Source organism: Limulus polyphemus, unplaced genomic scaffold, assembly GCF_000517525.1.
Source record: "Limulus polyphemus unplaced genomic scaffold, Limulus_polyphemus-2.1.2 Scaffold1078, whole genome shotgun sequence".
Classification (NCBI taxonomy): domain Eukaryota; kingdom Metazoa; phylum Arthropoda; class Merostomata; order Xiphosura; family Limulidae; genus Limulus; species Limulus polyphemus.
The window spans coordinates 141,056-162,333 of record NW_013666688.1 but is presented as its reverse complement, the minus strand read 5'-3'; the positions used below and the strand labels follow the sequence as shown (position 1 = coordinate 162,333).

Genomic DNA, 21,278 nt, shown 5'->3' with positions numbered 1-21,278 from the left:
TCTGAGTGTTTTTATTTTAACATTTAGTTCAGTGAATGGGTGGTTTAGGTGGACAAAACGGTCCCTTATTCTTAAGTTACATAATAAATTTCTAGAATAAAGTAGTTCTTAAGTAGGTATTGTGCTTGTTATAGGAAGTATGTATGCCTTCATCAGTAGCTTGAGAGGTAAAACACTAAATGAATAAACTTGATCCTCTGGGATTTGCTGTAACTTCATTTATTTGTTTATAATTATATGCATCATTCCAGTCAGTATTAACTAACGTTGACAAAAAAAAAAAAAATCTTGTTTGGCCAATGATGTCTAACATTTTTCTTCTACTGCATCAAATGTTAGTTCCCTAAACTGTATCTCCTAAGACTTGAAACAGCATACATTGTGATCCTACTGCTACTTTTTTGTTGCTGTAAGGATGTGATGCATACAAGTTTGTCTAGAAGTTACTGCGGTGTCTATATTTAAATGATATGACATTGTTATTCGACTGACCTTTTTCATGCTCTAAAATTTTTATACTTTTTAAACAAGAACTTATACTTTATTGTATTTTGACTGCAATAACTGATAGTGCTAACAGCAGATTATTATTATTATTATTATTATTATTAATATTGTGTTTGTGCATAATGCAGACTAGTTTAAAAGGATTTTATATTTCTTATGAAGTAACTTGATATACTGGACAGGTAAATGCAGTACAGAAGTTTAGTAAAGAACATCAAATTATTCTGATATTGTCTTTCAGCATTTAAAGTACTGTTATTGTAATGTAAACCTTCATTAACAAATGGCAGAAAACATCTAGCTTTTGGATACCTAAATGGTGTTGACTGATGGTAATGTTACGACAGCGGAAGTCACGTGATGCTGGTAACACGTAATGAGTTCTAGAAAGATCGGGAAACATCACGAATAATCCAGTAATTGCTAGGCATTCCCTATTCTTGTATATAAGTGTGCCAGGCAATTAATTGAATTGCAGACAGGCAGAGATAGAGACGGACAATTGAGTCAAGTGCGGTAAAGTGCGTGAATCGTTTGTTGTAAATTATAGCGCGTGTTTAAGTTAATGAGACTGTGGAATTTAAGTGTATTGCAAAGTTGAATTGAGAAAGAATAAACTAGTTTTATATAAGGAAAGACTTGTATTGCTGAAGTTCTTCAGAAAGAATTTTCATGAGTAATTAACAAACGACCAGAAACGTAACAGTAAGAACTTTTGACTACATACTCCTTAAACTTAGAATGGTAAGAATTGCATGCATTTTCAATTAAAATGGCTAAAAGTGATCTATAGTATTTACAAAAGTTATTTTATTTTTTGTGAATAAGACATACTTAGAAGCTTTCCTTTTTTTTCTTTCATGAAATATTTGAAATCTTAATAAAAAGTGGTCATTAAACTGAACCTTAAATTAGCCTAGGAGAATAAAGGCAAAAATTGTACTAGTTGTGTAAGTGTTCTACATATTAATGTGGAGAGAAGTTATAGTAGAGAAGCTTATAAACTGACTTTTGAAAGATTCACTTGAGGTAATGTAGGATCTTTGTTATATAAATTTATTTTGCAAACAGATTTCTTTTCAGCATTTAATTTTCTCTAGTTCTAACATCAGATTATGGGGAAAAAAACTTGATTTATTTGCAACTTTTGTTTAAATTTTTTTTTTTTTTTTTATTTATTATTATTATTAGTGGACAACAGCAGTGATTTTATTTTGGTGTCTGAGCATGATATGGTATTCCAACTCAGAGAAGAAACTGTTGGTCAGGATATCTTTAAACAGTTGCCTATTGCTCAGATTCAGGACATAGGAGACTTAACATATGATTGGCATCATGCAGTTGTATATCTTAGTGACATCCCTCAGAAGGTTATTCTAGCATTTAGCATGTCAGACTTCAAAACCAGGCAAGGTTGCATTGGTTCCTGTACTATTATTATTGTGTGTGTGCATGATCATAAAATATCAAATAATGCAATTACATAAATTTTTTAATAATCTGAAAAATCTAAAGTGTAAAGAATTAACTTGTATAGACTTAAAATTGTAAGTGGCACAAACTACTGTAACACTAACTTTACTAGATATTAAGCCATTGTTGTCTCGTGCATTGAATGTGGTATGTGAACTAAGTGGATATTGTTTGTAAAATGAGTAATAGTGTGACTCAAATCTAAATTTTCAATATATGTTAACTATATTTTTAAATGTAAACGTTTTCTGAACTTGCTTGGGAGTACCACAAAATTCTTCTCTGCTGTGTTGAGAATGTTTGCAGTTTGACTAGTAAATTTTTTAAATGAAGATCACATACAGCATATTCCATCTATTGATTACCTTGGATGTTGATCAGTAACTTTCAACTAAAATATCTAAAGTGATAGATCTGGTGCTTTTTGTGTAACTAAGCCTTAATTAATTATCCTCTTGTAGATTGGTAATAGACACTCATCTGGAAATGGTAGAAGGATTGGACTTTGATTGGTTAGGCCAAAACATCTACTGGGTTGATGCTGAGAAAGGAACATTGGAGGTTGCTACCAGTAATGGTCAGAATAGAGCTATTTTGGTGTCAGAACTTTCAAAACCAATTCATATGGTACTTTACCCTGAGAGAGGGTGAGCATATTTAGTTTGTGAAATTTTTAACCTTGCATAACTTTCTCATGCATGTACAAGAACTTGGGAGATCTGCACTGTTTAATTATGGAACTTTTGGCTATAGTGTCCTTTTGCACTTCATAGCATTTTAAGGTGAAGGTTGATAGTCTTTTAGTTAAAAATGTGCGTGTGTCTTTATAATACCATAACTTATTACTAGTGATATTCATAATAATAGTACTAATAAAATTGTTTAAGCAAAGTCAACATATGATACGTTACTGCATCTTTAATTTTCCATCTGAATCTTGGCTGAATTTCTTCAATTTGATTCATTCTCATTTTCACACTTACCTCTAAATGCATTTTTGAAACAAGTTTTGATCTGCATTTTAAACTAAATGAAGTAATTCATTCAAGCCTGCTTACATTTTAGTTCAGTTTGGAATAATTGTACTACAAAACAGTTAAGTAAACAATAAATACTTGTATTGCATTGATGCAATTCTTTTCTTCTTCCAAGCAAGAATCTGTAAAAAGTCTTATCTGTCTCTTATGATACTTTAACATGGAAAATTGACTTGCTGAACTTAAGCTGATAGCTAAACCTTAACATTTTTATAACCTATCTTAGTTGGACAAAATTAAGCAAATGCTTGAATGTGTAAAATGACCTTCATTTGTAATGCTTAAGACTTTCCAATGCTTTTTTAATGAATGCCTATTGTTAATATTTTTCTCCCCTCAGATTAATGTTTGTGGCTCTGTTGGAGAATCATCCTGAAATAGTGATGTTTGACATGGATGGGAACAACAGACATTCACTTGTATTTAAAAACCTTTGGATACCAGTGTCTCTAACAATAAATAGATGGCAGAACAGTCTGGTATGGGGAGATTCCAAGAACAGACGTTTGTCATCTATAGAACTTGAAGGGAATTATAAGTAAGGCTGAAAGTTTAAGTTCTGGTTTTGGTTTATAGAATACAAGATATGCTACAATTAAATGTTTTAAGTTTCATTAGTCATCTGAGTGAACTAAACTAAAGGTGATATGCAACAAAATTCAAATTGGCTTTTCTTAATTACCCAAGATAAAGCTAAGATTATAACAGGTATAAGAATATATTATAGTCTGTTTCGTGACACATGTAAATTATTGAATTGTCAGGTAAATCTTCTAATTCATTACTTTATTTTAACAATCAACACAAGTTCAAGTAACTTTTTATGTTGTATCTGCTATTACACATGTATAAGGTACTTAGGAAAAAAGTTAACTTTACTAGGAATTTATACTACACTGTCGGTGTCTAAGTGTAATGGCTAACCGGTAAAGACTTGTTGATAAATGTTGAGTGCAGTTACTGTGCTTTATAACTTGTTTTTCTTTCCACTATTCTTGTGGTTAGGATAATGAATCAATCCAAGTCTTGAAGCTTCTTTACCTAAATGACAAAATCTTTTAGCATATCTGATGAAACTTCTATCTAGGATAATTAATATTTGATATTATATTTAAAGTAATTTGTTTTGTAATACCTTCACCACCACAATAAAAGTTGCATGGATTTGAACATGAAAGGTACAATATCTTCTCATTTTCTACATCTGAAATAAGGGTGTAGTTACTTTGTCAGTATATTTTATAATTGGTAAGATTATTTTCACAAGACTAAAGGTTCATGACAGCATCAACTGCACATGACTACAATAAAACAAGTTACTTAACACTACTGTTCAGTGAAAACTAAAACAACACAAGACTGTTATGGGCAATACAGTATTACTGTAGACATACGATCTTGTAACAACAATTTTTAAATTTCAAGAAAAGTAAAATTACATTGTGTGGTAAAATACTTATTTAATATTTCAATGACTTGTAACTAGACAAAAAATTATCAAGGAAGAAGCTGGACATCTGTCCTCAGTGTCAGTGGGAGTAAATGGATTGTACTGGACAGATGTAGACAAGCGTGAATTATACTTCCTGGTCTCTAATGGTCTTCAACAAAAGGTCTCATCAGTAAAGCTACCAGATTCTCCAAATCTCACTCCAACTATGAGGAAAGTGTACTACGTTCATTCACTTCAATCTTCAAAAGGTATAGCTATATTAAAAGTAAAAGTCTTGAAGCAAGACTGTAGCCAGGAATGGGGGTTGGAGGGTAAAAATGAATCTCCACTCCTGCAGGAATTCTGCTTGCCTATTAACATTTTTCATTTCTTTGGCATCTCGTTATATAATTGCTTTTGTAATATTGTGCATACATGTGGAAATATCATTTTCAAAGTTATCAGGAAATTTACTAAATATTTATTTGCAATGATAATAAAGGAGCTGTTTCATATCTTGGAATTCACTCCCCACTTCCAGATAAACCTGGCTGTGGGCTTGCTTGACGTATCGTTTAACAGTAATATTCCCTTGTTTTTGTGATTATTGAAGTTGTAATACCCGCAGCTACTGTACGTACATGTCTTGATTGGTGGGATGCATATCATAATTTTCACCTTGTATTTCTCTATAGTGTGATGATTAATTTGAATAGTTATAATTGATTACCTATGAACATTTAATATATTAATGTTGCTAAAATAATCTAACTTGGTGTTTTTCAATTATTCCAACTACCAAAGTTCTTGAAATTTTGCCATTATGGTTTTACATTTATTTGTGGAAATTAAACACCCCTGGATTAATCTGTTAGTGTCATGGCTTATGAAAATAAAGTAATTGGTTAGGGTTCCAAGTTGCTTTAAATATTACAATTATCCAAGTCTTGTGTAAGAACAATGGGTTGGATTTATTAATCTAGTGTATATAATCACTATCAATTGTGTGTGTTATAAATAGCTTCATGACTATGAATTATTTATTGCTTTTTCTATAATAGCCTGGCCAACTATTTGTTGGGTTTGAACTGGCTACTCGTATTTAAGTAAAACTTACTTGTAACAGTTTTAGATGTTTAACTTGTCTGGTCACCATGGATTTTCGAAATGTATGAGAAGATATACAACTTTGTAAAATGGATAATGTTATTTACTTTTAACTTGTGGTATATGTGGTCTTAAATATGTAGGGCAAACATCTAATCATTTAAAACATCTTAGGATTAACCTACATAAATCACAAAGTAAAAAGGATTTACCTTGTACAATAGAAATGGATCAATTTAATAAACATTCATTCAATAATGTTATAATAACCATTTTAGAAAAATATTTAACACAAAGTTATTAACAGAAAAAGAATATTATATTTTAAAAGTAAAAAAAACAAACAAAAAAACTTTTATTTCTACAGATTAAATCAGGATTTTCAATATTAAAAAAAATAAATAAATACTGGAACATTAAGTAAAAATATTTGTATAAGAACTATTTAAAATTCAAATCTGAAATTTTAAGCATAATAAACCTAGAGATAAAGGTAATTATAGTAAATGGATTGATTTTGAAAAGTTTTGTGAAAACTTAGACACTGCTTTTGATAAATCTTTTTGAAGTGTTAAAATTTTATTTTAGTGATATTCATATAAGATTTAATTATTGATCTAATAAAATTTAAAATGTAATCAAGCTCTGAATAACCTTTCAGAAAACAAAGTAATCTTATTTTATAATAGATTTTAAACACAAAATATGACTATTTTGTATATTACTAAATGCATTAAACTCAATTAAGAACCTTATCAGTGAAAGGCAGTAGGAGGTGATATGTTGTAGGTTTAAGCACTCTCATCTGCACCCTTGTTTTGATTTTCCAGGATAGTCAATTTGTTTAACTACAGCATTTTGGATTTTGCTTGATAGATGGGGTATCCCCAATGCTTTATGGGTGCCATTACCACAAGCTTTATTCGTTTGACTATAGATAACTGACTGGAAATGAAATAATATGCATTAAATGATGTGTGTGTGTATATATGTGTGTATTGCAATACCATTAGCAGTCCTGGTTGTGAACTTACTGTCATAATGGTTAATTTCTGTGGTAAATAGCACCAAAATGTGTTGGATATCCCATTTATTAGATAATACCCAAATGCCAGTGTTAATCTAGTCGGCTGTCATGGAAAATCAGTCTTTCAATGTTATTAAAATAAATTAAAAAACACAATTTATTACCCTGATTGATAAAGCTGGCTGTAATTTTGGTTGTTTAAAAATAAATATTTAACAATTTAAAGAAATGCATGATTAATGAGATTAATACCACAAGTACTTTTAATAAAAGTACTTTGAAGAAAAATGTATTACTAATATAAAGAATTCTTTTATAAAATGGAATATCCATACAGATTATTGTTCTACAAAGTTTCAATGTAATATATATCCTGTGAAATTCAAGATTTATTACTAATTACATTACTAATGTAAAGATGTCTTGTGTCAAAAAAAAAGAAAAAAAAATGCAGCTAGGTTTATTTGTCAAACTAAAGTTTAAATGATGTAGTCTGGCCCATTTAAATGTCAGTTATTAATTTGTCCAGTTTCTAACAAGATTTAAATTTTTAAAATTCCAAATTATATGTTTCAAATGCTACTAGTGGGAGTTGGAGTATTTTAATAAACTTTTCTCAACAGTGACAACTAAATCAGGATGTGGTAAGGACAATGGGAAATGTAACCAGTTATGTCTGACCAATCCGTTGAGTTACACATGTGGTTGCACCAATGGGTATATTATTGGAAATGATGGACGAACATGTGAAGGTTTGTTTTTAATTATAAGAGCATGATTCTAGTAATGGCTAAATTAATATAGGAAAGTGATTTATGTTGCTATGTAGATTCAGGAATTTTTTCAATATTGTAAATGTGTATAGTTTTAAATATTGGAGAAGTGAAAGAATAGTAAAATTTCACACCATTATTTTCAATTATGTTCAAAGGTAATATGATTTACTCTAGATTTCTTGGAACTCGAGTGCTATGTACATTCTTCTAAATCAAGATTTTGAATAAACTTAATTCATGTAGATATAAAAGTAATTCTGTTTAAGAGCTTTATCTCAAACTAAATCTTGTGTTACAGGAGAAGTTGAAGGATGCAGGAAAGGAGAAGTTCAGTGTACTAATAGTACACTGTGTATACCAGAAGCATGGAAGTGTGATGGCAGGTTTGACTGTTCTGACCAGTCAGATGAAAACAGTTGTGGTAAGTTTTTATAGGTATGATTGTACAAAGGACTGAATTACATGAAGTAGTGTTTAAATATATAATTTTCAGTTTAAGTTTTGTGCATCTTAAACTTCTTTGGCTATAAAATCTTTCCAACTTAATACTACAATACCTGGTTTGCAAGACATGAGGCTTTTTTGTTTCTTTTTCTTAGTACTTATTTTATTAACTTTAGTATTTTAAACTTTGATAAATATTAACATTAACTTCCACTGAGATGGTGCTACTTTAACTTTGATAGCAAGTGTTATCAACAGGTTAATGGATTAAAATAATGAATCAAACTCATTCTAAAATTAAACTGGATTTAAGTAGGCAAGCTTGGTCTAGGTAGCTTAACATTTTCACTGTTGTGCAATAGGGCCTATTTTATGTTTTTTTGGTATGTTATCTTAAAATGCAGATCGTACACTAGTTTTTTTTGTTTGTTTTTTTCCCCACTATATTCAAAATAAGTTTTGAATATTGGACACTTATAAACAAATTGTATAACTGGGAATAGTGGACCTAAAAGTGTGCAAAAACAGCTTGAGTTCCAATGAAGAAACTTAAAGGATTCGATTTTACAACTATGTAGCAAAAACTGCAATATAATTAGTAATTCTACACAAGAACTTACTACTGGAGTAAAATGGCATATGTAATTGTTTTTGACACTGCATCAAAAGGACCAAAAATTTTTACAAGGAAGTACAAAACCTACCTAGTATTGAAATGTGGAGCAAAAAATTAATGCTGCACTGTTACTTAAATTTTTTATTAATTTATTATTAATAGAATATTTTCTTAATAATGGGTAATGGATGACTCCATTAGTCATATCTTGTAGGTCAATATTTTTAATAACTATTTACCCGACAGAGAAGAACTGCTCAATTGAGAAATTCCGATGTGAAAATGGCTTGTGTATTAAGTCATCTTGGAAATGTGATTCTGTAGATGATTGTGGCGATGGATCTGATGAAAGAAACTGCAGTAAGTAACCTATATATTTTTTTTTCAATTTAATAAAACTAAATTAAGAGAACTTTTTTTTTTCTTCACTGAAATTATTTTTATAAAATTTGTATTTGTTATCCCATCTGCGATGAAGAACTTTGATTCAAAACGTTTGTTTATTTTAAACTATATCTTAGGTAAAGTTAGGACTTGTGAACCTGACCAGTTTAATTGTGGAAAGGGTCAGTGTATTCCTTCTGCATGGCTTTGTGATGCAAAAGAAGACTGTGTCCTTGGACAAGACGAGAGACTTTGCAAGTTTAACAAGTGCAGTGAAACCCACTTTAAATGCAACACTGGACAGTGCCTACCTTCTTCCTGGAGATGCGATGAGGAACATGATTGTTCTGATGGATCAGATGAGCAAAACTGTGGTTTGTTTTTGTATATAACAAAACTATGAAATCAAGTTTTGATAAGTTAGGCCTATTTAAATCTGCATGCTTACTGTAATTAAATCACTTTTTAGATACTTAATGAACAGTTCTTACTTTAATTTTTATTCCCTTGCATTTTCGTTTCTAAAATGTGTGTAGTTAATAGCTTATTAAAAACATTGACAACTTCTTGTATCTTATCTACTTCAAACTCCTTTTGCAAGTCTAATGACTTTCAGTGTAACAACAGCCATTGTATTGACACTAAACTTCTTTGTGATCAACGAGACGACTGCCAGGATGGATCAGATGAGTTTAACTGTGGTATGTTTTAAATCTTAAGTTTTAAACAGGGTGGCTTGTTATGTCCTTTCTTTCTATAAAATGGGGGGTGGGAGGAAACTGTAATGCAAACACTGACAAGTCTGTAAGAACAGTAATGAACAGTTAACTGAAATATTTGATGCAAAAATAGGTAATCTTCTACAAGGTTTCAGATAATAAATCAAACTAAATTTTTTTTGTAAGAGTGACTTGGGAAAGTTATTTGGATTTAAACACTTAACCATAATATAAGTTCTTAAGCTTATCTTGTTACTCTGAGCACCTCGTCTAAGAAAACCACAAGTAGAGAAAGTTTGACGGCATGGGGTTGTTCCATATGTTTGGTTTTTGAGATGTACAATTGATTGAATGCCTTGAGTACTATGTAAACTTGTTAAGTTTGTCATGTTGAGATATTGTGTGGTTTATTTCCAATTTGTATGTCTCTAAACTGTTAAATTAACTTTAATACTTGAACTGATACATTTGTTTTTGCAAGAACAGGTATTTGCTATAAGAAGATTTACTAAAAAAATAAGTTTGTGGAGATGTATTTTTATTGTTCTTAAATTCTTTAGACAAACGAAATTAACTTCTCAAACTCTATGAAAATGTTTTGGAGAATGTTACTGAAGCATAGCAAAAAATTGATTTACAATTAAATGTTTCACACTACAGGGTGCCCTAACATAGATTGTACATCTTTAAATTTTCTTTACAGATGTAAGTTGTATGTAAGAATATGCAAAATAAAATTGGGTTTGTATATTGATAATGTTATATAACTGTTCCCAATTGCCTAAGAGCATAGTAATGGACTATGTAATGCTTTGTATATTTAGATTATGACAATGTCACCATTTGTCCTGATGATCTTGTGAAGTGTAATAATGGTCAGTGTATTTATGCTCATGAAGTCTGTGATAGCCTAACAGACTGTCCTGATGGGCAAGATGAAGAAAACTGCAGTAAGGATTGGATGGACCTTGTTCACTTTAAAAGTTATCTACTTTTAAACAGTAGTGTTCCAATATTCTGGACATTTTAAGGTTGTGGTGTGTTCATGATGGAATAAAGAAATTGATAAGTGCAAATAAAGTAATGGTAAAAGCAAAAGTTGGAGGGGAATTAAAAAAACAACTAAAGTCTTACTTATTTTTATTAGGTTAGTTCTCAAGACAAACATCCTTCTCTGAATGGAAGGCTAGACAAACTCATGATGTAAATATTTAAAATTGATCTAGCAGAGAATGGGAACACAAGTAGTAACTAATAAAAGAATTGACTATCTACAAAACAAATGCCTACGTAATGGCTTGTGTCCACACTATTATATTACAATGATTACGTGTAAATCGATTATAAAGGAACTAACTTTAATTTAAAAGTGCATCAATATTTTCATAAAGTACAAACTTAACACTATCTGCATTGATTTTCAAAGAAACCCAGAAAATGTGTACTGTACTTAACTTTTAATTCAAGATAACCCTTTTAAATTTGCAGCAAGTAATGCATAACACAAGTATATTAATTGTATTTTTTAATGTAGTCCTTCCTTCAGATTTTTATAGTTGTAAGTGGTTATTAAATATTTAGTTTACAGACTATTTAATATTTCTGTAAAAAGTTGTATCTAAATAAACAACTAAGTTTAGATGAAGAGTAACATCATCTAAGTAACTGAATACTTCCATTTGTGATAGATGTTAGAGAATGCAACATCTGGGAATTTTACTGTACTACCAAAAAACACTGCATTCCAGAAGCTTGGTTGTGTGATGGGCAGGATGACTGTGGTAGTAAGGAAGATGAAACTCTTCCAAGATGCTATAACCAGCCTTCTGAAAATGTGACAACTCCATCCATTACAGGTGTCTTTAAAGATCCAGAAATAATAAATAATACTTAAATATCTTTTATTATTCTTATTATCACCTTGTAAAATCTTGACTTAAAATACAAAGCAATATTTTCTTCTTCCTCTCTTCTCACCCCCCCCCCACAAAAATTGCTTTGTTAAATAAGTTTATTTTATTTTTTTAATTCTCTTATTATTATTATTATTATTATTATTATTATTAACGAAACTTCAATTAAGAGAAACTAGGCTGGCATCTCTATGTTTAACATAAAAGCTTGTTGTAGTTTAGCAAAAAAAAATAAATTAGATTGTGTTTTATAGATCACTTTGAGCTTAAAAGAAGAACTTGATTTTTTGTTTTTCTAGAACTTTCATGTAAGCAAGAAGAGTTCACTTGCCAGTCTGGAGAGTGCATTTCAAAGAACCTTGTTTGTGATCTTAAACCAGATTGTTCAGATTACTCGGATGAGGGCAGTCACTGTGGTAAGTGTTCTTGCATTACTCGTATTTTCAAGTTTACGTGAACTCTTAACTTTAATTTTTAATGAATTTGCATTTAACTATATTAATCTGTTTTACACAAGCTAATTTTTGGAAAGATTAATGTGAAATGAAACTCTAACCCAACTGATCACACTAATCTTAGCACTGCCTTAAATGTTAATAGTTAGTTTTGGATAGAAGCTTACTTGCAAATTAATGCAACTTTCAGGTTCATCTTGTGATACTAACAATGGAGGATGTGCACATCTTTGTCAAAATACACCAGGTGGAGCTGTATGTTCTTGTTTTTCTGGTTATACTCTAATGTCAGATTTTCGCCGATGTGAAGGTACTTGTTTGACTCTGTTCACTAACTTGTAAAGCTATCGTCAGTTATTTTAAAACTTTGTCAGAGTATAAAATACAAAGTTTTATGGAATTTCACTCTTGGAAAATTTATTTGTTTTACTCCAATTAAACTAACTAAGAGTAGCTTTTCACTGTTCTTTAAATTTTGTTCAGAATTGTGTTCTTACCACAAAAAAATATTATCCATTTAGATATTGATGAATGTACCATCAGAGGGTACTGTAGTCACTCCTGTAAAAACACTAAGGGTGGGTTTGAATGCTCTTGTAAACCTGGTTATATCCTGAGCTCAGATCATCGCTACTGTAGAGCTATAGGTGAGTTAAGTAGTTCAAACATTGTTTGTGTTACTTAATTCTAAAATGGCTTCTGTATTTTTGATTAATCTTAAAAGTATATATTTAAATGGTAAAACTTAAGGGTTTGTTTATTGCCATTTTATGGAACTTTTTTAGTATTTTGTCTTTTTAAGTCATTTGCCCATAATTATGTCAACAGGATGTTATGATTTTGAAAATATATGTACGAGTTAATAGGTCTTTCATTAAAAGTTAAGTATTATGAACAATATACCGCATGTACAGTAGTTTTAGGTTAGTTAAAATTGAATGTTTAACTCTATTTACACATACTTTAAAGGACAAACTACTGCAATAAACTTAAATTGAAGTTTTCTTTCCACCAGGTGGTGCACCGAGTTTACTCTATCTCTTGCCTAATGAAATTAGAGCACTGACCCTAGGAGGCAGATCTAATCATCTCATGTTTCACAAGAATGTGGCTGATCTACGGGGTATGGACTATGACATGGAAAACAAATTAATTTATTGGTCAGAGTGGAAAGAGGCAAGTTTGTTTTTCATATTCTTAGTTGTATTTTTTGTAACGTAGGAAGGGTACACCGCTAATGACTTAATCTATTCTAATCTTTATTGGTAATAAAAGTACTAAATTAACTATACTTATTGCTGGGTTGAGTAAGTTTCAATCAAAGTAGATGCCTTGCTCTGACTTGAAGGTAATATTATTAATTAGTTTGTTCAAATAATACTCTAAGAGAAATTTAAAATGCTGAAGAAACTTAAACTTGAAGATGTGTGAGAAGCCTCATTAAATAGTGACTTGTATTAGTTTCTCATCCTCAAGGAAACCAAAAGGTAAAATGTTGGGCAACAAAAAAGTATTGCTAGTATTTGACTTGTGCACGTAACTATCCTTACCTACTGGTTAATGATTAATATTTATTTCCTATATTGTAGGGAGTTATTGGTAGTTTCTCCCCTGTCACTGGCACGTACAGAGTTGTTGTAAAAGGTTTGCATCAGCCATACCTTCTGTGTTATGACTGGATTGGTCAAAACTTGTATTTTATGAACAACAATAGTCAAATTGGAGTGTGCACCAGTGAAGGAAAGTTTTGTACAGAAGTGCTTGATGCCAAAGTCTTCCATATAAGCAGCTTCACTCTGTCACCACCAGATGGGTAAAGTGATTTTATTTGTAGTTATAAAATTCCAATCCCTTTTGTGCCATATAGTTGATGAAATAATGATACAGTAGTAATGAAAAGTTTAAATGTAAGTTGCATGTTTTTATGCAAATAGTATTATGGATGAGCTATTGGTGTAATTGGATAACATGTTACTCATCACTCATTAAAAGACTTTGTTCTGACATTACTTGGATAGTTGGGACAGTCAAATGGTAATAAATGGAAACTTCTTTCCAGTCCTACTTAAAATTCTCTTAAGTCTGTCTTTAAAACATTAAAATTCTTCTTTTAGGTGATAAGATTCACGGTGTGCTCATTCTTCACTTAGTTTTCACAGCTCTTATAGTAAACAATAAATCAAAGAAATCATGTATTACATGGAGACAAAATCAGTGTAAATCTGTGTGTGTTTTATAGTAATTACAACTGTTTGTATTTTTCCTGAATATGTTAACCCTGGAAGAAGTTATGTTTTACTTTAACATTTTTAGAATAATGTTTTGGAGTGTCTGGAGCACTTTAGTTGGAAGTGGTATTGGAGCAATATCCCAAGGAAATATGGATGGAACAAGATCTTCAGTAATTGTAACAAGAGTAAATTGGCCATCATCTGTAACTGTGGATCATGTACACAAACAACTCTATTGGGCTGATGTAAAAATGAATATGATTGAGTGTTCATCTTTCAATGGAGAAAATAGGTGAAGTTAATTAAATTGTGCATTATTTTTAAGCTAAAATTTGTGTTATTAGGTGGTGTTAACAAGGAACACCAATTTGTTATTTAACTTTACTGTGTATAGTTCTTGTTTAAATTTGGTTAATTGACCAGGCACTATTAATCATACTTCTGTTGTGGAATAACTTTTGATTTAATTCTTCATCAATGGTTTTGTAATAAGAACATGATGGTAATAGATAATCTGTATTAGCTTTTTGCAGAGATATAGGATTAACTATTTTTAATGTGTTTCATGTGACTTATTTAGACGCAAAATTGTCCAGGAAGGTGTCCACTATCCTTTCAGCATAGCTTTGTTTGAAGACTTTCTTTTCTGGACAGACTGGGGCTCAGACTCCATTCTGAGGTGTAACAAATTTACTGGACAATCAAAATACTTGGTACATCGAGGCAATGTTAAGGCTGAAGCTATGACTGTCATCCATAGTGTCAGGCAACCAGAAGGTTAGGACAGAAATCTAACATTTAAGTTACCTTATTTCTAGTATATGTAATTGATTTATATGATAACCTTTGTGACTATACTTTGAACAAAGATATGACCAGAGAAAATATTCATTCATGTGTGTTGCAGATTATTCTGTCACTACATATGAATTTTGGATTTCCTTTACTTGCATAAAGTTTATATTCAATTTACACGTTGTGGATGTTGTATGAAGTGTTGTAAGATTAAATGTTAAATTTTAAGAACTGTTTGTGCTGCATCTGGTTATTGATCTTTAATATGAAGGCATTACCTCTCTCTCTCCTTTTCAGATTCTAATCCATGTGATCAGTCATTGTGCCAACACCTCTGTCTAATCATTCCAGGTGGTTACACATGTCACTGTGCCTCTGGGTTTAAACTGGGTAATGACTCGAGTTCTTGCATTTCAAGGAGTGAGTAACTAATGATAAGTTTGTGTATTAAGCATTGTTTGTTAGTAGGCTTGATTTTATTAAGATATCCAAACATCATTAGATTCCATAGGTTAGGGAAACTGGAAAAACTAGTTGAATTTTATATTTTACATTCCTGGTCCAAGAAACATTGTGGAATTTCATTTTGCAGACATGCTGGCAAACATCAATTAATTCAGTGTTATTTAATGATGACTATAGGACATAATATTGCTAAAATTAGCACCAAGACAGAATTGCATAGAGGTTAATTTTGGCACATAATACATTAGTGTTTATTAAATTATTTTTGTTTATTGTTATGGAGTAAGAAGTAGCATAATACTATTATGTGAATAATAGCTGGGTTTCTGTCTAAACACAGTGCAAAAACTTTGTACAACACTTCATCTTGTTTACCTAGAACTAAGTCATGGATCATTTTACTATAGATTAAACCTAAACGTTCTTGACTATCTAAGTAGTAATCCGTTTCCAATACGTTTGTCTTCATTTTGCAAATTTTAAAGAATTATTATAACAGATTAGTAGCCATAGAAGGAAAACTTAATGTGTACCCTGGGTATATAAAGTCATTGACCTACTTATGTAGGAAAGATTTGAAAGATTGCTTCAGTAAAGGCTGACAACTCAAAGATGGAACAAATCTGTAGAATTTTGACAAGTTCCCCATCAAAATATCTAATTATATAAACTCTCTAATTGTTTTAATTCATTATAAATGAAATACACATTGCTAAACATTGTCTTTCACACAAAATCGTGATGTGTAGTGTAGCTTAGGCAGAGTTATTGAAAGGCAGTATCTTCAATGACATTTTAAGGAAAAACTAGTATATAAAGCAAAATGTGGATGGAAATGTATTGGTAACTTGGAGAAATTTTAGAAAAAATAAGAACATTATAATATGAAATGTTTCATTGATGGTAATTAATATGGTACACAAGGGTTTCTGAGAAAGTGGCTGTTATCCATACAACTTTGTAGAAAGTTGCTTGCACAATAGAATGACTAAATACATCTTGTTCATTTAACCTATAATGCATCAGATATGAGCGATGTACTAGAAAAATGTATTGTCAAGCAACAAACAAGATATTAGAGACAGGAAAAAAGATACTGACAATAAAGATAAGCATGCACAGCTTAAAAGAACTGAATTGAATAGTTTTGAACTTTTGAGGTTATTGGCTTTCAAGACCATGGTATGGAGATTATATAGTGCTAGTTTGATCAAGTACAAGCAATGTCTTAATGTTTTATCGTTTTTAATACATATTCTCTGACAAAGTATCAATAATTGAAATAGTGTGACTCTTCATTGAAACTTTTAAGATGTGTGAGCAAACTGACTCTAATTGTGCAGCCTGTTTGTATGTCTTTAAACAATGCATAAGTAACTTCTTGCAATTTTTACATTTACGATACACTACAAGCATAAATCAAATAGTAAAGGAATAACATGTTCTTTTTACAGGGAACCAAAGGTGTAACATCAAATGTATTTATAGCAGGAAAAAAATCAAAACAAACTAGCTTTCATTATGTAATTCTAAATCTGTTTGTTTTTATTATTGTGAGCATTATAAAATATGCTGTCATTCAGTTTAAGTTTGTATATCTATTTAGTTTCAACTACAGAAGAGTCTAGTTTTACATTCAGCACAGAAAACTACTTGCCAGAACAACCCATTTTTAACATCTGTACACTTTCCTACTGTTTCCATAATGGAGAATGTATCCTTATAAACAAGGAACCAAAGTGCAGGTTGGTGACATACTCTTAGATAGTGATGCTACAAAAATCTACTAAAGATTCAGTGGGCCATTCACTTATCATGGTATATTGTATGCCATTTCATTAAATGATACTGTTCTGTTCTTACAGAGTTAAATCTGGAAACCATTGACAGGCCAATCAAGGGGCCTGGTGGTCTTGTTACTAATTCCTGTACTATATAAATTTTTGCTTAGAGTTGTTTCATATTGAATGGAAATTTAGTTCTAACTAATTCCCACATGATCATTTTATTTATTTTATTTATTTTTTTTACCTGCTAATCGAGGACTAAGTCTAGTATTAAACTGTATAATTTTATATAATCAAATACTCAAATCAACATTGGCTATCTCTATCCTATTACTTAGTGTAACTGCTGGCTCTGAATTATTTATCCATTTCTTTTCATTAAAATACTTAAGCCAGTTTGAAAAGCTTAACAGTAAGTTTCAGTTACTTTATGATGGATTTAGTAATTTAATTAACTATAAATTATCTCATTTCAAAAGGTGAAATTTGGCACAGAATTAATTTTGCAAATTAAATTGCCAGATGTAGTAATAAACACAAATGATGACATTCCACCTTTCCTTTTATTTCTTTTCACAAAATTGGATCATTCAAAAGTACATCAAAAGAAGGTTCTGGTGGTTGGTGTTTTTTATCTTATTTTTTTTTTTGGCTCTACTGTGTAAACTGCATAGAGCTGCAGAAAGCAACAAGAATGCATCCATTTATTACTATTGAAGCATCCATTTTCTATGGCAGTAAAACAACTACTCAATATTGTTAAGGCCATAAATGGCTGATTTATTTATTATGATGATCATTATTGAGAATTGCACCAGTATGCCCCTTATCTGGAGTACTGATAGAAATAAAGTTGATTAGTAAATTAAAGAACTATTGGTATGTAAACTGTAAACCAAAAATCTCAAAGTGCTTAATTCTGAACTCCTTGTAGGTGTCCAGTACTGTTTCATGGTCCTCGTTGTGAGCACAGAATGCTATCTGTAGAAGGAGAAAACAAAGATTACAGCTGGGTAGCAGGAATTGTTCTAGGATTCTTCTTTATTGTATTTGTTCTTGCTCTAATAGCTCTGTGTCACAGACAGAAGTAAGATATTAGTTGTTTCTACCATTCTTAAATTAAACGTAAACAAACTTAATTTATTAAGGTTGAGTTGGTTGAACATGATCAACTAGTTTGAAGTAATGGATGAATATAATAAACTTGAAATAATGCTCCTGAACAGTTATTTAATTTCCTGGAGAAGAGTGTGCAGATTTCCATAATTTAAACTTCCATAACAACTAAAATTGGCATTTTTATAAACAAATTAAATTTTGTTATGACAGTCTTCTTGTAAAGCTCAAGTCATAAATTCGTTCTTTGTTAATGAAGCATAGGTTTAGTAACCAATGGCATTGTATGCTGGACTAAGCATTTGGAGCTCTATATTTACCATTTTTTTACAGCAAAAAGTATTCTCTATTTAGAACTGTGTACTATAATGGGTGTTGGTCAAATCCTACTACTGTTGAAGAAGAGTAGACAGTCAATGTTATTTACAAGCTGCCCTCCCTCTAGTCTATATTTTCAGAATTAATGGCTACAACTGCCCATTGTAGCTCTATGAAAATATTTACCTTTAGGCATGCCTGTTGCTGTGTGGTAGTCATATTGGAAGTGTGATGCCACTTGATATGCAAATAGGGTAAAATTACTTGAATAACTTTAATATTCAACTTATACTGAACGTTTGTTTCTACATATGCCTTGAGCTATTTGAAATAACTTTTAGAGGTATATTTGATGTAATTAGACATGAATTTTGACCTGAATATAGCTTGGGGGAATGCCTAAATGTTAATAGGGGAGAAGTATTCTTTCTTCAGGAAACTCATCATAACCTTGTCTTGTGTTGTGATAAGTTACTAAATATTTTATTTTAACTTTAATTAATGTAGATACTGATTTCAAACAATCTCTAGGAAACAATTAAGAACTTTTGGACAAAGTCTGGCTGTTCGTTTTAAAACCCCAATGTTTAGGCAGCAGCTGGTACTTGATGGTGAAAGTGATGGAGATGATGAGTATATGATGGGGAAACAAGGTGCTTATAGAGGCTCGGTATGTTCTGGTAATAAAGGATTTGATCAGGTTCATTCATTGGTGAGTGCATTTTATATTTAGTTGCCTCCAGTAAAAGTTCAGTAAAGCAACTTCAACATGATACATACCACTAGTGATAGGATTACTTCCTGTTGTAAGTAAAAGGTTCAAAGAGTAGCTTTAAATTGACCTAAGAAACTTAACTCTTATTCCATCAGCTGTATGGAGGTTTTGTTTTCTTCTCTTGCCTATCTATTTTCATAGGTGCAATTTCCTGGTATTTGTAATTGATTCAATGATATACAAACAAAATGGAACTTAAAATTTCGTGTTTAATGTTTGTTTCTTTTTCTCCTTGCTAACTTCAGGAACGAGTTCTTTCCTCAAACAGTGAAGAATTTGGTCGTTGGCCATCTACTGAGAATGAAGATTCTGCATTTAGCAGTGAATGTCAGCGGAGAGAGAGATTTGTGTAGACCAGACACCCCAGGGGATAGGGCTTGGAAAGGAGCTAGACTAATTTTCTACAAGAAACTCGGATATACATTTTAACTCTTACCTGATTATTATTTTTTTTTGAATAACTTTGTTTCTGAATTTATGATTATATAGAAATGTTGTCTAGAGAACAGAAATAAACTTATTTACTCTTATCGTAGTGGACTAGTGCGTTTTATGTTGTGTGGAAAGTAGTGCTAGTAAACCTGCAGTGGTTTTAAGATCGTAGCGAAAGAAAAGTTACTCTTGCCCCATTCCCCACGTAAATTTTGGGCGATAAAGTTCATCACATTTTCTATACGATTCTGAATTCAGTATCATAACTCTACAGTTTTATTACACAAAATATAACCTTGCATTTGAATTGCAAAAAAAAAAAAAGCCATACAGTAATACTTTCTGCGAGCAGCATAATTAGCGGTTTTAAATAAAAGGTATAGTAAATTGGTCACAGCTGTATGTTAACAATGAACATTAAACTTTTACATTTTTGGTATTCTTTTAATACTGAGAAACCAGTGATTAAAAATGTTTTTATAAAGTATTATTAATAATAATAATACACTTTTGTGAGGAAAACTTCAACAATCTAGATCGTGAGTAGCGGAAGAGAGAATGAACGTTTTTTGTGTGCCACTGGTAAGTAAATGAGATTAATACGTGTGTGGATTTTTTTCTTTTCTCTAGCCTGTTTTTCCTTCTATATTTAAACAAGGTTTTTAATTCCTCTTGTATCTGTTTTTAAACCTCTTACTAATCGACATCTTAATTTTGTTATCAAAATGAAATTCGAAGAGGTGAACATAGGGAAGACAAATACGAAGTTTTACGGAAATAATCTTCGATTCTGCATGGTGAATAAACCACCACCATCAAGCTCAATGAACTGAGTCTTTCCGCAGTATTCATTACGAAACACGCATAATTGCTTCGATACGAGATTTTGCTCTTGCAATTAAAATGCAATTACTTGCGCTGTCTTTCGTTCGTATATTTAACACTGTCATGAAGTCTATTGACTGAAGTGAATATTATATAACTGTGTAGAACAGAAACGACAATTAAGAACGTCAGTAGAGCATCAGATGCCCATAGAAGTTCTTCTATTTTTCCTCCAGACCCCCTCCTCATTTCATGTTCTGAGACTAATTACAGTCTACAATTACAAGCTTTATAGTCATCCAGTGCCTGTTGATTAACCAGCAGCACGTATATTGTTTGTGATAGCTTTTGGTGTAGAAATGTTGATTTCTAAGGATAAGTTAGTGAGAAGGTCAGTGCCTTTGTATTCTTAGTGTTCTTTAGCTTCCCTATCATATGTGCTCATTCAACGTAATAGATATAATGTTTAAGTAGTAGCCATAAAAGCATTTCAGAAGAACAAGACTGGTAGATAATGGGAACTTAATAAAACGAAAAATATATTCATAACTTTTGTTTTTCGTGTCCAAGTCGGTTGAAATTCCCCATTTAGTTTGCTTGGCTATTAAAGAGACTCATTGACCAACATATATATAAAAGCCAAT

General features: G+C 31.1%; 1 protein-coding gene across 9 annotated transcripts in view; it reads left to right on the top strand.

Annotated features, from left to right (window-relative positions):
• LOC106462031 (vitellogenin receptor-like) overlaps window positions 1–19,875 on the top strand; it is a 29,499-nt gene extending 9,624 nt beyond the window's left edge. For 5 of the 9 annotated variants that reach the window (XM_022389151.1, XM_022389155.1, XM_022389149.1 and 2 more), the window contains 22 exons: window positions 1,699–1,915; window positions 2,442–2,627; window positions 3,358–3,555; window positions 4,504–4,718; window positions 7,207–7,335; window positions 7,658–7,780; window positions 8,666–8,779; window positions 8,941–9,177; window positions 10,347–10,472; window positions 11,211–11,378; window positions 11,735–11,851; window positions 12,081–12,200; window positions 12,412–12,537; window positions 12,906–13,066; window positions 13,480–13,703; window positions 14,204–14,413; window positions 14,702–14,898; window positions 15,214–15,336; window positions 16,988–17,126; window positions 18,103–18,255; window positions 19,134–19,314; window positions 19,623–19,872. In XM_022389151.1, coding sequence (XP_022244859.1) covers window positions 1,699–1,915; window positions 2,442–2,627; window positions 3,358–3,555; window positions 4,504–4,718; window positions 7,207–7,335; window positions 7,658–7,780; window positions 8,666–8,779; window positions 8,941–9,177; window positions 10,347–10,472; window positions 11,211–11,378; window positions 11,735–11,851; window positions 12,081–12,200; window positions 12,412–12,537; window positions 12,906–13,066; window positions 13,480–13,703; window positions 14,204–14,413; window positions 14,702–14,898; window positions 15,214–15,336; window positions 16,988–17,126; window positions 18,103–18,255; window positions 19,134–19,314; window positions 19,623–19,730 — 3,572 coding nt within the window. In that variant the 3' untranslated portion in view covers window positions 19,731–19,872. Of the gene's footprint in view, window positions 1–1,698; window positions 1,916–2,441; window positions 2,628–3,357; window positions 3,556–4,503; window positions 4,719–7,206; window positions 7,336–7,657; window positions 7,781–8,665; window positions 8,780–8,940; window positions 9,178–10,346; window positions 10,473–11,210; window positions 11,379–11,734; window positions 11,852–12,080; window positions 12,201–12,411; window positions 12,538–12,905; window positions 13,067–13,479; window positions 13,704–14,203; window positions 14,414–14,701; window positions 14,899–15,213; window positions 15,337–16,987; window positions 17,127–18,102; window positions 18,256–19,133; window positions 19,315–19,622 lie in introns of all 9 variants that reach the window. The other 4 variants (XM_022389150.1, XM_022389154.1, XM_022389153.1 and 1 more) reach the window with 4 other exon arrangements.
• Window positions 19,876–21,278: the final 1,403 nt, after the last annotated feature.